The sequence below is a fragment of the Urocampus carinirostris genome, chromosome 8 (genome assembly GCF_059441175.1).
Source record: "Urocampus carinirostris isolate Australia breed hairy pipefish chromosome 8, RoL_Ucar_1.0, whole genome shotgun sequence".
NCBI classification, from domain to species: domain Eukaryota; kingdom Metazoa; phylum Chordata; class Actinopteri; order Syngnathiformes; family Syngnathidae; genus Urocampus; species Urocampus carinirostris.
Window position 1 is genome coordinate 12,496,051 of NC_142356.1, and position 16,371 is coordinate 12,512,421.

The 16,371-nt window shown below is 40.2% G+C and overlaps 1 protein-coding gene across 2 annotated transcripts in view; it reads left to right on the top strand.

Moving 5' to 3' along the window:
• Positions 1 to 13,094, top strand: part of LOC148360728 (E3 ubiquitin-protein ligase DTX4-like) — a 41,404-nt gene extending 28,310 nt beyond the window's left edge. For both annotated transcript variants that reach the window (XM_088341624.1, XM_088341625.1), the window contains exons 6-12: positions 139 to 300; positions 2,624 to 2,685; positions 2,760 to 2,926; positions 4,253 to 4,406; positions 4,489 to 4,578; positions 5,685 to 5,783; positions 9,016 to 13,094. In XM_088341624.1, the coding sequence (XP_088197750.1) occupies positions 139 to 300; positions 2,624 to 2,685; positions 2,760 to 2,926; positions 4,253 to 4,406; positions 4,489 to 4,578; positions 5,685 to 5,783; positions 9,016 to 9,147 (866 nt within the window). In that variant the 3' untranslated portion in view covers positions 9,148 to 13,094. The remainder of the gene's footprint in view (positions 1 to 138; positions 301 to 2,623; positions 2,686 to 2,759; positions 2,927 to 4,252; positions 4,407 to 4,488; positions 4,579 to 5,684; positions 5,784 to 9,015) is intronic.
• The last annotated feature ends 3,277 nt before the right edge of the window (positions 13,095 to 16,371 follow it).

Genomic DNA, 16,371 nt, shown 5'->3' on the forward strand with positions numbered 1-16,371 from the left:
GGCTTCTTCCATTTAATGTTCATGTATTGGCGATTTCTATTAGATTAAATGGTTGACTGGATAAAAGCATACAATTGTAAATTTTCAAAATAACTGCTTTTCCAGGTCAATGAATTATATTTCCTTCCTTGAATTTAGGCATCACAGGCATTCTGATGAGTGCTGCCGCCCTCCCCGTGTGTCTCACAAGACCTCCTAAACTCGTGCTGCACCCTCCACCCGTCAGTAAGAGTGACATAAAACCCGTGCCGGGCTTTGGTCACTGCTGCAGGAAGACCACCAAGAAGCAAGCTCGCAAAGGTAAGCAACTGTGTACGACGTGCATAACAAACAACAACAAAACTACTGTGTCACTGATTATGTTCATATCCAGGGTTCCCGCGGATCCTTGAAAAGTCTAAAAAGGCATTGAATTCATTGTTAATTGGCATTAAAATGTCTTAAATCATTTTTTTTTAGATTTAGGTTTAAAACGATTTTGTTAGTAATGTATTTTCTCTTTTTAAAAATCCACCGATTTACTTTCATGGCAACAATGCGTGGCCACAATAACGGAATTATCAAAACGGTGATGTAGTTTCAGTCGGGCCTTTCAGAGCAGAACCATGTCTTAGGTCTACCCACAGTACACATGGCAACTTCAGACAGAGACATTTACTTTGAACCATGAGAAAGTGTACTTGTAATGAGAAGTGGCTATCCCACAAACGTATTTAGCCATGGCTTAATGTATTGTGTGCAATAAATATTTGTGTTTTTTTGTTTTGTTTGTTTCAATTGTGGGTTGTTGTTTTTTTGTCGACTTGGTCTTAAATTTGATTTCAAAACGCATTAAAACTGTCTCAAAAAGTCTGAAATGTAACTTGCCTAAGGCTGTAGGAACCCCGATATCATGGTTCATAGTTCACGTATCGTCAGGGCAATACTTGCTGTAAGGGCAAGTACAGCCTAATGGCGCCCATCCCTCCCCAGGCTGTGGTTACCAGTAGAGCGGAAGCCTCTGATCCGACTGTAACATGGCTCATACAGGGAGTGCAGAATTATTAGGCAAGTTGTATTTTTGAGGATTAATTTTATTATTGAACAACAACCATGTTCTTAATGAACCCAAAAGTCTCATTAATATCAAAGCTGAATATTTTGGAAGTTGGAGTGGGGCTTTTTTAGTTTTAGCTATTTTAGGAGGATATCTGTGTGTGCAGGTGACTATTACTGTGCATAATTATTAGGCAACTTAACAAAAAACAAATGTATACCCATTTCAATTATTTATTTTCATCAGGGAAACCAATATAACAGCTCAACATTCACAAATATACATTTCTGACATTCAAAAACAAAACAAAAACAAATCAGTGACCAATATAGCCACCTTTCTTTGCAAGGACACTCAAAAGCCTGCCATCCATGGATTCTGTCAGTGCTTTGATCTGTTCACGATCAACATTGCGTGCAGCAGCAACCACAGCCTCCCAGACACTGTTCAGAGAGGTGTACTGTTTTCCCTCCTTGTAAATCTCACATTTGATGAGGGACCACAGGTTCTCTATGGGGTTCAGATCAGGTGAACAAGGAGGCCATGTCATTAGTTTTTCTTCTTTTAGACCCTTTCTTGCCAGCCACGCTGTGGAGTACTTGGATGCGTGTGATGGAGCGTTGTCCTGCATGAAAATCATGTTTTTCTTGAAGGATGCGGACTTCTTCCTGTACCACTGCTTGAAGAAGGTGTCTTCCAGAAACTGGCAGTAGGACTGGGAGTTGAGCTTGAGTCCATCCTCAACCCGAAAAGGCCCCACAAGCTCATCTTTGATGATACCAGCCCATACCAGTACCCCACCTCCACCTTGCTGGCGTCTGAGGCGGACTGGAGCTCTCTGCCCTTTACCGATGCAGCCACGGGCCCATCCATCTGGCCCATCAAGACTCACTCTCATTTCATCAGTCCATAAAACCTTAGAAAAATCCGTCTTGAGATTTTTCTTGGCCCAGTCTTGACGTTTCAGCTTGTGTGTCTTGTTCAGTGGTGGTCGTTTTTCAGCCTTTCTTACCTTGGCCATGTCTCTGAGTATTGCACACCTTGTGCTTTTGGGCACTCCAGTGATGTTGCAGCTCTGAAATATGGCAAAACTGGTGGCAAGTGGCATCTTGGCAGTTGTACGCTTGACTTTTCTCAGTTCACGGGCAGTTATTTTGCGCCTTGGTTTTTCTACACGCTTCTTGCGACCCTGTTGACTATTTTGAATGTAACGCTTGATTGTTCGATGATCACGCTTCAGAAGCTTGGCAATTTTAAGAGTGCTGCATCCCTCTGCAAGATATCTCACTATTTTTGACTTTTCAGAGCCTGTCAAGTCCCTCTTCTGACCCATTTTGCCAAAGGAAAGGAAGTTGCCTAATAAATATGCACACCTGATATAGGGTGTTGATGTCATTAGACCACACCCCTTCTCATTACAGAGATGCACATCACCTGATATGCTTAATTGGTAGTAGGCTTTCGAGCCTATACAGCTTGGAGTAAGACAACATGCATAAAGAGGATGATGTGGTCAAAATACTCATTTGCCTAATAATTCTGCACTCCCTGTATACCTCACCATGTGTGCTTTGATGTTGTCTTCAGGTAAGACACCAGAGGACGTGGTTAAGAAGTACCTACAAAAAGTAAAGAGCCCACCAGATGAGGTAAGGCCTGTGACTATGTTTTCAGGTCATATTCCTGTAAAACATTTTTTATTTTATGTTTATTGCTCTTCCAGGATTGTACCATATGTATGGAACCTTTAGGAGGTCCTTCAGGATATAAAGGTCCAGGCGTGGGGCCTGTTTCCAGAGCAGAATCTGTCGGGCGATTGGCGCAGTGTGGACACCAGTACCATTTCCAATGTCTGGTGGCCATGTATAATAATGGAAACAAGGATGGCAGGTGAGTTACATTATTATTTTCATATTTTAGAAAATATAGATTTTGTCTTGATTTACATTGCTGATCCAAAGTGAACAATTATCAAACTTATACATCTAATTGTAATTAGTTATTGATTTAATGATTTACCAATTCAATTACTTCAAAAGAAACCCCCAATAGATAGATAGATACTTTATTCATCTCCGCAGGGAAATTCACATACAATAGTCTGTAACAAATGTTATTTTTTTATTTATATACTTTGTGCAGGGCGTTTTAAGACATTAGAAATAATTTGTATGAATCTTTGAAAAGGCAGTATTTCTTGAAATAACCTGACGATTGTGCAAAAGGGAAGCCGTGATTTTTTTCTAAGTGTCTTAAATGCCATGGGAGTAAAAATGTAGTGCCCTTGAACTTACTCAAAATGCACTCTGAAAAGCAGGAAATATCAATGGGCTAAAACCGGCTACAATGCGTCACAATTACCTAATTTTCATTACCATAGGGCGCACCGTTCCAAAAGGCCCAGTCTCGGTTATGTGATGATGATGAGGGGGCCCTATCGTGGCTGCAGAGCCGGAGCTAAGGTGAAGGCTAAGCAGCTAGCGGCGTTATAAGCCTTCGGTACCGTCCGTAATCATGGTAAATGTGAACTCTACCAAATAAGACTGACGGACGGACTGTGCTGGTGAAAAATATCAAAGCGTACAGGGAGTGCAGTTTGCTGTGTTTTACGGAAACGTGGCTCACGTCTAGCATCCCGGACGCTGTTAGGCCAGACAGAGACACGAAAGCCTGCGGGAAGCAGAGAGGTGGTGGACTCGCTATCTACGTGAACATGAGGTGGTGTAACCCTGCGCACAAAGATTTCCATCTGCTGCAGCGACGTCGAACTTTTGGGCCTAGCGTATGACGGCATCCACTCCGCTAAACTACAACACAGCACCCCGAGGCCATCCTGTTAATCTGTTAATAAACAACAAAGGATACTGCTGGAAGTGTGAATTTCCCTACGGGGATGAAGAAAGTATCTATCTATCTATCTAGTTAACACACACGTAACAGGGAGCAGGTTTTATATACAGTACAATTCCCCCCCCCTAATGTTCTTATGGTGTGTTTTAAACTAGAGCAGATTTGAGTTTGGCTGGGCTTCTTATGTGTATGAATAACGTTACTGGGATAAAATCCATAACATGGGTTATTCCCAATACTCCTTCGTTACGCATAGACAACACCCAAAGTGCACCAAAATCGTTTAAGTGTCAACTGAGCAGAGATAATACAGACAATAGCAAACTGATCATACGTATTTCAATAACACGCTCCTCTTTCTCTCAGTCTTCAGTGCCCCACCTGTAAAACTATATATGGTGTAAAGACTGGGAACCAACCCGCAGGAAAGATGGAATACCACATCATCCCTCACTCACTCCCAGGGCATCCCGATTGCAAAACCATTCGCATAATCTATAACATCCCACCAGGCATTCAGGTACTATAAAAGAGTCAGCATCCTCACAGTATAGTATGGAATTCTTATTACAATTATGTGTACTATGCTGGTGTTTGATCAGGGACCAGAGCATCCGAATCCAGGGAAGCCCTTTACGGCCAGAGGCTTCCCAAGACACTGCTACCTCCCAGACAGTGACAAAGGACGCAAGGTAAAAATTAACATGTGCGCCCCCCACCCCGGCTGTTTGAGAGACTACATACACCAGCCTATCACAGTCGTGCACACAGACAGTCACGCCCACCCAATACACTAAGCTCTCCCTAACTTGCCCCCTTGAGAGCATTTGCTGTCTGCTGTCTGTTCAAAACGCAATGCGCGATACGTTCATATCAATGATAGTAAAGACAAAATCTGCCAAGCAGTGATAACTAAAGTCCGAAGAAGCAAGAGGTATTTGTAGATCACTTAGCTTGAAATATCCTTTGAACATTTTGCAAAGTTAGCTTGTTCTTATGGAGCTTTGGGCAACGTTTTAATCGCCAACAACCCGCTTTGGATTTTAAATGCATACAAAAACCACATGCATTTTTAAAATGGAAGCCGTGATGGTTCAAGGCTTCCAGATTTAGTCAGGAATGTTTATCTGAAATAAAAACAGTTTAGAATAATCACGACATTATAAAATTCTATGATTGAAATTTTAAAATTTGTATCATTAGAGTTGGTTTTGACCCAGTTATGAAAACAAAATCATAAAACGCTAGCTACAGCTAAAACTAAAATCATACGTGGACAATAAGAGTGTCACTTTTTGGCATGTTAACACAGATATGCATTCACACAGCTACAGAACTAACTTTTCTGTTGGCCTTCAAAAATGAGTCAAAATGGCAAAAATGAGAAATGTCTGGCATTGAATGAATTAATAATATTAATATTAAAAAACGGTTGGCGTTTGGACACTACTAGAAGCAGACCGTTTTTTACTTTCACCATTTTCATGCTACACTGACAAATGGAAATAAAATCAAACACTGGGGGGACAAGCATGACATCATTTTTTAGCACTCCTCCCAACCCCCATTCCCCTTACGTGTTCCGCCCCGAACAGCTCTGATAAAGATAAAAGACAATAAGTACAGTGGAAAATAAAGCATAGGGGCTCTTTGAACTCAGTTGGGCATTGTTAACACATACTTAGTAGAGAAAATATTTAACTTTCAACTTTTTAAGGACTCCTCAAACGACACACCCAAACTTTTAATGATTTTTACTTTGAAACTATCCATGACTTCTACGAACCTATGTTACCAGGTACTGAGACTGCTTCTGGTAGCGTGGGACCGGCGGTTGATCTTTTCAGTTGGGACCTCAAGCACTACTGGAGAATCTGACACAGTCATATGGAATGAGGTGCACTTTGAGATCATCCATTCATTTCAGCAATATGATAATCCCTCATTTTAGCGGCGGTTCCGTTCTAAAAAGGTCCAGTGATAGTCAAAACCCAGGAAGTAGAAACCTTTATTCATTAAATACTAAATTATACATTGAATCCAAAGAACAAATCTGATTTACAGGCTCAAGCATTTCCTTAACAAATAAAGAACTTTATGCTATCAAGTACAATGTTGCACTAATGTATTAATTGAGGACACAATCCACTTTACTTCAGATGATATTTTATTGCCAACATTATTACAAAAAATAATTGGTATTGAATGAACATTCCAAAAAAAAAAAAAAAGTTTTTTTTAAAAAGGAAACGTTTATAAAGTACAAATAACTTCTGTAATATCAAATTACAGTATAAAAAAAATAATCTTGTTACGATATTAAACTATTGATGTCAAGTCCGGAATGGAGACAGGACCCACTTGCGTTATGTTTCTCTCAGTTTTATTGGAAGAAAGGGAAAGGTTGCCCCCACGATCCGGTGATTGCTGGGCGCGGGAAGCAGGTCGCTCTGAACACGGAAGTGGGACTTCCGTGGCGAGCGATGGCACTGTCGGGAACGGAAAAATGGATCAATAGCCGGGACAGGAGAGAAAAAACGTGGTCGGGGTTGGAAGAGAGTCGTAAGCCAGAAAAGGAGGGTAAACGTGGTCGAGGACAAAAAAAAGGTCGAAAGCCGGGACGGGAGAGTAGACGTAATCAGGATCAAAAACGAGTCGAAGCTGGGGGACAGACAGGAGCAAAAAACAGGTTGGAGTCCGGGTCGAAAAAAAAAAGGCTTGCCTAGTGTAAACTGAGGTTTGCAGACGGACAGATGACAGAAAGGGGTGGATTTAAATAGGGGACAGGTAGCCAATCAGAGTCCGGGGCAGTTGGTGCCAAATGAGCGGGCACAGGTGCTGCGCATCAGTAATCATGACAATTGATTTGTTGTATGAAGTAAGATTGATTGCCGCGCTTTGGCACTTATGCAGATAAAAGCAGCTTTCCATGGAAACCTGATATAGGAAAATTTTTCAATGTGTCCCCAAAAAGTGAAGGATGTATTAAAAATGAATTAAAGATCAATTAATAACTAATTCTGACAGTGTTAAAATGATCCTCTGTACTTCATTTGGACGTTATTGAGAAAACCAAAATGTGGTGTCATAATGTTTCTACCTTCTTATAGCATGTAGAGAAATCCAACTTGGTGGGGGATAGAAAGCAACTTCCTCTGCTTTTTGGAACTTTTCTAGGTCCAAAGAGTTGACACGATTGCTTTTAGAGAAACTCGACATTTAAAAATACTTGCGCATACGTCATAGGTGTCATGCTGTTTTACATACGTGTACAACTTAAACCGCAACGTTTATACACAGGCAGACAAAAGGACAGGGCGACTGTTTAGCCCAGGGATTGCCAACCCGCAGCTCGCGAGCCGCATGCGGCTCTTAAACTAGTTTAATGCGGCTCTTTAGGAGCTGTTAAAATAAACTATTTTAATGCGGCTCTTTGGGAGCTGTAGCATGACTTGCAATGTTCCCTCTAATTTTCCATGGGTCTGAGCATTCACACAAAGTCGGTGAGCAACGCTTGAAACAACAGTGAGCCACCATAATCCCAAGTGTGGCAAGATGATTATCAAACATGTCCAAAACTTGACATCAAGTTACATTTTGCCAAGTTTCCAGCAATGCAAAATATTTTTTCTCTTTTGAATGAATTGACTCATGTACTATTGCAAAGGTTGTACGGCCTACAAACGTCGTTTGTTCTTACAATTCTTTCACAAGATATGCATTTCTTTTTATTTCCTGATATATTTTGTCGCATAATATTAACATTTTGGGGGGCTTATTTAGTCGGTTGTCAGATACAGAACTGTACTTAATCACATTTTTTTTGTGGAAGTACAATGTTGGCAACAAGATTCACTTGATATAATTGGAAATTATTTGAATGCAACACAAACGTTTTCTTCTTTTTTCCGTGTTTTTTTCTACTTTTTTTTTAAATTCCTTTAAAAAAAATCTCATTGTGTTTATTTTCTCCGAGCTGTTACTTTTTTCTTTTTGTTCTCCATTTACTTTTTTCCTATATTTCTTTCTTTTCTTTTTTTCTGGCTCTTTTCTAAATTTTTCTTTTTTTTCTCTTCCTTTTGTTTTTTTTTCTCAGCTTTTCACTACTTTTTCATTTTGGTATTATTTTCTTTTTTGTTCTATTCCCCCTTCCTTTGTCATTTTGTGCATAATTTTACATAATAGTTGGTCATGTTTGGATTAAAGACGCAAAAACAACCTGAAGAGCCGTTTAGTGAGCCGAGCCGGAGAAGCCGGTTCTCGACAAACTCTACTAACTTTACTAAACTTAGTTCTAATTCGACTCGACTTCAAAATACCACATTTAGGACACAAAGTCAGGGGAACCCGTGTATTTTTACCTGCACTGTAACTTTGACTTAAGTCGCTTCTTAAAAAGTAATTTTGAGCCCTCATTTTTGTGCACTGGCTAGATTTTCTTGTGCGCTGAGAATGTGCGAGCAGTGCGCAAGCGCGCAGCTTAGAGGGAACACTGATGACGCATCAAAAATGTTTAGCCGGCGCTGTCATTTGCCTTCCCTACAGCTAGATGGAATACCGACAATGTAAGCCCGTTTGAGTGACGTCAAACGAGCGACGAGAAAATATTTGCTTGACAAAACGTATTGTAGTCAATTACGTGAAATGACCTCTTGAAATGGCAAGTAAAAAGCACAGCCAAACGAAAATGCATAGAAGAACACGCAATTATTGATATTATCATGTTGATGTGGTTATCTTCATCAGATCTAGCCGAGTAGAGATTTGTGTATGTGTGTATATATGATCAAAAGATTATGTTTATGTGTACCCCATGTGTATAATGTGGCTTTTTAGTATCAAAGAAAAAAAAACCAATCCACTCTCCCCCGTCGACAACTATGATGTGGCTCTTTGTAGTAACACAGACGAAAAATTGGCTCTTAGTGGCTGAATGGTTGGCCACCCTTGGTTTAGCCGATTAGATTGCAGAACACAATCCACTTTAAAAAAAAAACGCAAAATATCAAAACCGCATAAAGTAAATCACCATACAGCAAGGGATTACTGTGCATTACCATGTACACAGGACCAGCTGTATCAGATTGCATGTTTTTAATTTTTTTTTTCTTCCCCGTTTTCTTCTTTAGGTCCATCACAAAACAGAGTTTGGCTCCAACCTGACAGGCCACGGTTTCCCTGACCCTGGACACCTGGACAATGTTCTGGACGAGCTAAGAGCTCAGGGCATCACAGAGGATGACGGACTAACAGAAAAGTGATCAGATATGAAAACAAGATAAGGATTGATGAGATATTGACCTCACCAGACAACAGAGACAGCACCAGGAAAGCAGTATTTCAAAGGAGCGCAGTATACATTTCTTATGGTGTTATTTTATTGTGTGTTTTTTTTTTTGTTCAAATAACCACTTTTTTAAAAATATATATTTTATTATTGGTACTTTGCTTGGCATTCCAAATATACTAAAGTTAAATACTGTTTTGGGGAATGAAAAAATGGCAGAGTGAAGATTTTTTTCCCCTACATAGGTACTGAAATGGTACCTAAGAAATGGTACTAAAACACAAGTTTAGCTTACTGAGTGAATTGTTATATGGGACATTGGAGTGGTGAAAAAAATGAGAAAGGACAAAGAGAGAAGGATTTTTGATGTGTGGCACAGGGTTCGTACAGATGCTTGAAATCCTTGAAAATGCTTGAATTTAAATGTTTTCAAGGGTTGAAAAGTGCTTAAATTTTGGGTGAAGTGCGTGTCAAGGCTTAAAATTGTTGACGTTTCTCAAAAAGTCTGCTTGAAAATGACGCAGACATTGCTCTCTTTTGGTTTCCTTTTTCCATTGCATTTCTTCCCTCGTGATAACGTCAGCTTGCATTAGTTTGTATGGTATTGCCCTATGAAGCCTCATCGCCCAAGAGGACAGGTGCACGCTACACTTGCAAACATTACGTATCAATTATCGCCATTCATAATGAGGCTTTCAAAAAAAATAGATAGATCTCTAGTGGTTATTTGTAATGGGAAGAAATTCATGTCATTTTCGGCCAACAAATATATGGGAAGAGTTTTGTCTCCAAAAATATATTTTCGCAATTTACGCAAGATCTAAAAATCATATCCCTTGATAAATGCTTACTCAAGGTTAAAAATTGCACATGTAAATCACAGATATTTTTGTGCAAAATACATGATTTACATCAGATTTCTTAATTCAATGGTGACGGAGAAATTGGAAAATTGACTTTGAAAGTCCTTAAACAAGTCCTTGAAATTGGCCATGAAAAAGGTGTACGAACCCTGGTGGCAGGAGAGAAGGAAAATTGTGTTTGAAGGAAAGATATAATGAAGGTTTATGAATATAGTGTACGATGAGAGTAATGCTTACTTGTACGGTACTTGACAATTGTTCCTCTGTTCAAAACGAACACACCGACAACAACAAGATCAGTCTCGTGTGAGGCGTAACATTCCCCTTCTTTTTTATTTTTTTTCCTGTTGCTCATTCTTGTGGCTCTGTTGGACTTCACTCATTCCAAGCTTCTGAGTCCGATTAAGTTTGCCACATTATTGTGATGTATCAGTATTTTGGGGCCAAGCCTGTAACAATGTTCTATACATTGTCTGTATGACTAAAACTCACGAAACGAGTGTATCTATCCATGCCGCTTTCATCATACATCCAAGTTAAATCTCACAACATACTGTCTCTGAAGAGGCGTTACCCTTAATTTCCTTGCTCTGCTCTAAACACAGTCACATTAGTTCGGCCTAACTGTCCCCAACAATATTCCCACATCTCCCGATTTAAGTGAGTTACCCTCATTTTCCACCATGTCCCCTTTTGAGTGAGCAACCACATTTCTTTTAACAATATTAGGTTAGGTCATGTTTATTTGTATTGCCCTTTATCACAAGAAATCTAAAATGGCTGTACAGACTATTATTACACCATCCCCTGATCTAAAACCTACATGAGGGCAAGAAACAACTCAAACCTTGAGAAGAGACTGCACATGAGGTAATCCCCCTTCCAGGATTACCAAACTGCAATGGATGTTCCAAGGGCATCAACAAACAATCCAATGATGTCAACATGAAATATAGGTCATTCATAATCTATAGTATATAAGTGTGTTTTAAGCCCAGATTTAAACAGTTCCACTGAATCGAATCTCGGAGGGCAGAGCACCGGGGCCCAAATGGAGAACCTGGATCTCTTCTTGGCTCTTGGGATCACTAGTAGACCATCAACAACTGCTTCTTATACAAACCAAGTTATGACAAGTTCATTCTCACTGGTCTTCTGATCATGCGGCTTGACCGAGTCAAAGTACGAGTCTCTGGAATGACCTTGATGTGGAATCGGTTTCTCCTAAGACTTCCTGAGGTCTTCTTGATGCTGTCAGAAGTTGGTGTCTGGGCTGGGCCCAGGTTGCACTGTGTTCAACACCCAGACTCTGTCCTGGTTGGAGCTCCTGTCTCTGCTGTGAACGGTGTTCTTTGTTGAAACAGTATGCTCGCGTCTCCATATTTTGCTGATCTTTCTTTTCTAAAGCCTGTAGATCCGCTTGTAGATGCACCCCTACCAGTTGACTTGGTCTAGCTGGCAACCGTCATCCTCAGCAGTTCTGGGATGTTATTGTGGTGTTACACTTTCAGCTTTATTTGCTTTACAGACCTGGCCACCATATGAACTGATGTGCTCTAGCTATACACTTTGTGATGCCCCAGTGACCCTCATGAACTTTGTTCAGCATCTCCACTTGCAAAGTGCCAGGGATGAAGAGTTGGCATCTTATCATCAGCAGTCCATCTGAAAATAGCAGGTCCTGTCAAGACTGCCAGTATAGCTGAAGCTCTGGTGGTCAGGCCATCCAGTTTGAATCAGGTTCTTCATTGTGACTGTCTGCATCCTGTGCAGCTTGGCAGAAATAATGTGGCTGTGTTGAGAGCTGACCAAGAACATTCAGGGCAACGTCCATTGGTTCCTACCTATATTCCTATAAAGCCCAACAATAGTTGTTTCTGTCTATGAAATGAGTCGCAACTAAACCCTCAACAACGTTTCCCACTAGTGACAAAATGATGAAATGTGAAGCCAATACTCTGTTATGTGTTGAACTTACTCCTTCTGTGCCACCATTGTCATAATGAGCTACTTTCGCTCCACAATGCATCTTTCCCCTACTGACAGCAAATTAGCAAATTCAATAGTATGTGATTTTTACTCCACACACTTATTATCACCTCTCTTCCAGTAGCAAGTGATAATGCACTGCCCACTTCTCTTGTTGGGTCTGTAAATTGCCTGGTATTTTAATGGTTAGAGTGACTGCATGTGTGTTGCAAGAGAGACAAACTGTGTACTGTGTATACTATAAACATGCTCTAAGAGTTTAGCTATTTTCATTTCTTTTGTAATTTCTGTAAGAACGATATCATTCGGAAAGTTGGAGGACAACGATTATAATGATGTTAGTCACTGTATGGGTATTCCTGTTATTCTGTTTTAACCCATGTTAATTGTAGCGGTTACTTTTAGGTACAACAGTATATTACTTAAATGATCTTAGTAGGCTTTGCTCTGCATTTAATGTGTATTCATTGTGTGCTTTTTGATTTTGATTTTTTTATTATATTCATAACTTTGGTTCGATTGTTTTTCCTACAAGATAATGGAATTTTCGATATTCACTCCAGGCAGTGGAAAGGCAAATTTGAACCATCCTTTTTTTAAAGGGGAGAAAAGAATGTGATGTACTTTTGTGTGTTAAATGAATTTGTAGAACTACAAACCATCATAGTTTTACCCTTACATGATGATTTCCGAATCATCGAGGCTGATTGTTTTGGAAAGAACTGTTCGAACTTAAAAATTTTGCCCTGATGTCTTTGCTCTGATGAGATTAACATTTGTTCATTATTTTGACAATCTGATGTGCGGTGTTGAAACCATCGAGCAAAGCGCAAAAAGGCAAGAAACTCGCTGTTTCTTCTATACTGTAATCCCATTTTTGTGGCCATTAGTAGTTTTTCCAGATGGGATTAGTTCATCCCCCTGATGTGAGCTCTTGGGATTGTGTCGATCTGATGGGAGTTCGAAAAAAAGGCTGTCCTCTAAATGAAGGACGCTATGTAATTAAAAAAAAAATGCTGGAGTATGATTGATTAATACATGTAAGAATAAACGATGTTTAAAACCTGGGCATCTAGGTGTGGATTCATTCGATCTGACATTTAACTACTGAGCATTCTGTCTTGCTGCTACGGATACCCGAAAATAATGGAAGAAAGTTGCTCAAGAACAGTAAAATGGTGCTTTTGTTGATAAGAGTTTCTGTAGTTTGTAATCTTTTGATTTTGAGTACTTGTTTTCAGCTGCACCACACAATACAGAGACATTTACTACTCAACTAATACTGTCAGGACCAGAACGGAAACAGGACCCAATTGCGTAATGTTTACCACAAGTTTTATTGAAAGAAAGAGGAAGGGCTGCGCCCACGATCCGGTGTTCGCTGGACGCGGGAAGCAAGTCGCTCTCAGATTGTGATCCGAACACGGAAGTGGATCTTCTGTAGTGAGCGATGGCAGTGTCAGGGGCGGAAAAACTGGTCGGTAGCCGAGACTGGGAGAGCAAAGCGTGGTCGGGGTTGGAAATGAGTCGTAAACCAGGACGGGAGAGTAAACGTAGTTGGGATCAAAAATGGCCGGGACGGGAGAGCAGATGTGGTCGGGATCAAAACAGGTCATAAGCCGGGACGGGAGAACAGACGTGGTTGGGATCAAAACAGGTCGTACCCGGAGACAAACAGGAGCAAAAACAGGACAAGCGGGAGTCAGGGTCGAAAAAGGCTTGCCTTGTATAAACAGAGGTTCACAGACGGACTGACAACAGGGGATTGACAGGACTGGGTTTAAATGGGGACAGGGAGCCAATCAGAACCCGCAGCACTAAATGAGCGGGCACAGGTGATTCACATCGGTAATCATGACAAATACACACTATTCCTTTAAAACTGCAATGCTTCCATGTGAGTCTGGGACGTACCACTACATGTTTTTACATTTTTTATTAAAAAAAAATACCTTAAATGTTAAAATACAGGACAGATTGATGGAATCAAGGATATCTGAGAGAGTAATTGCACAACAGAAAAAAGCAGACATGTCAAATATCCAGCCCATTGGAAGATTTCATCTGGCTCGCCAATAATTTCTTAGTATGTAAAAAAGAAGCGAGTCCCTGGGTCATTTTCTGGATTTGTGCAAGAAAATATGTCAGTCAAGCATGTTATAGAATCAAAGAAGAGGGACCTGTGCAGAAAAATGACAACATTGGCCCCAATGTTGGAAGCGAGCTGTATCCGGCCGAACTTGGGGACCACTACTCTTGTTCCAGGGACAGACTGAGGAGATCACTTCTTCCTCATGCCATGAAGCTCTTTAACTCCACCCATGGGAGTAAAAGCCCACATTAAACTCCACCCCATATTACCCTATTTTTATTAGTGTGTATTTTCCGTAGTACTATTTAAATACTCTATAGCAAAACGTTATATAGGGTATTTTTGTATTCTATATCTTTATTTTATTGTTTTATTTTTCAACACAAGGATACTGGTGGAAGTGTGAATTTCCCTACGGGGATGAATAAAGTATCTATCTGTCTATCTACTCTAAAATAAAACAAAATGTTGACAGAATTACCATCGGCCTATTTTACCCAGAAACAACAAGGAAAAAAATCACGAGTATTTTTTAAAGACAATTTTGCGAGTGCCAATAAAGACTTATTAGCCTTTGGTCCAGTGTATAGGGATGGGCGTGACCAGGCTGTACTAGCCCAAAACACACTGTAGGAAATGGTGCCCCTACCACACTCATACCTGTAAACCTGTACGTTTTTGCCGTACAAAGTACGTTTATCATGCATTTAAAGACGTGTACGACGTACAAGAAAATCTGTACGGAAAAACGCAAATTTGTCAATTATGGGTACCATCCGGTATTCACCGACTATGACGAAACGGCAAATCAATCAAGTGAAACGATTTCGCCGCGGTAGCCTCTTTCTCTGTATGGTTTTTTCCGTTGCAAACGAAGCGAGCGGTTTGATGCTACTGTGCGCATGCGTCTACCGCCTGGGGATTTCCCATCATGCATCATTCCGTGGTAGTTTGGGTAGTGAAAGAAAGTCCGTCTCTTTTTAGAGAACCGGCTTTTTCAGTTCAACTCATTAGAGAGCCGGCTCTCCAACGGCTCACTTGCTTTGATGCATTAAATTACGAATCATTATTGTTGCGTAAAGAGGTTAAGAAAAAAGGAAGTATAAAAGGAGAAAATTAAACAAGACAGGTTTGAGGTTATCCCTTTAATCAGTATATTACCAGCAATAATTTAATGCAGAAAATGAATTCATAATTTGAATAAGAAAATGTATTATTCTACTTAATTATATTTGCATGTATTTTTTCCTTCTACAGTGAACGTCCAAGCTACTTCATTTTTGAACTTTTTTATAATAAACCTCATTCATGTCGAGCAACTCAGTATCTCACCACAAAATGTTAATTAACAATATATATGATATAACGAAACACATGTACAATGTAACATGTTAAACTACATGAATAAACGCGTTTGAAAAAAAAATATGGTGTAAGATTATTTTGTATTTTGTAAGGGAAAATACGACAGTTTGTAAGTGCATGGAGCCCTGGAGCGCGACAGGTATGCACACTAGTGGTTAAGGGATCAAACCAACCACTGTATAATACACGGGTGTCAAACAGGCAGCCCGCGGGCCAGATCAGGCACGCTAAGGGATTAAATCCGGCCCGCGAGACAACACTCAGAGAAGCGCAAGAGAAAAACAAGCTGCAGGTTTAAATATGTCAACTTGATGTTGCACAGGCCAGGTGCCTCAAACAAAGACACTGTACTTGTATTTCTTTTTTTCTCTCTCTCTCTCTCTTTCTTTTCCACCCCTTTCCTCCCACTCTGTCTCTTTCACTCTCTGTCTCTCTTTTTCTCTTCCTTTGTTGCTCTTTGTCTCTTTCTCTCTCTGTGTCTTTTAACCTCTTTTTTTCCTTTTCTCTCTTTTCTCTTTTTCTCTTCATACCTTTCGCGCTTTGTTTTCTCTTTTCTCTCCCCCTGTCTTTCTAGTTCTCTTTGGATTTATTTCTTCCTCTCCGTTTCTTTTAGCCCTCTCTCACGACTTTTTATTTTTTGTTTCTCTCTCTCTCTCCCACTCTCTCTTTTTCTTTCTTTGTCCCGCCCTCTCTCCTTTTCCCTCCCTCTTTCTCTTATTTCTTTATCTCTCTTTTTCTTTCTCCTTAATCTACTAGTCCGGCCCTTGACAGAATATTTGTTCTATCGTGTGGCCCCTGAGATAAAATGAGTTTGACACCCCTGGTATAATACAATAAAAATACAATTATGAGGAGAGCACCCGCGTGCGTCCGCGTGCGTGCTCGTCCG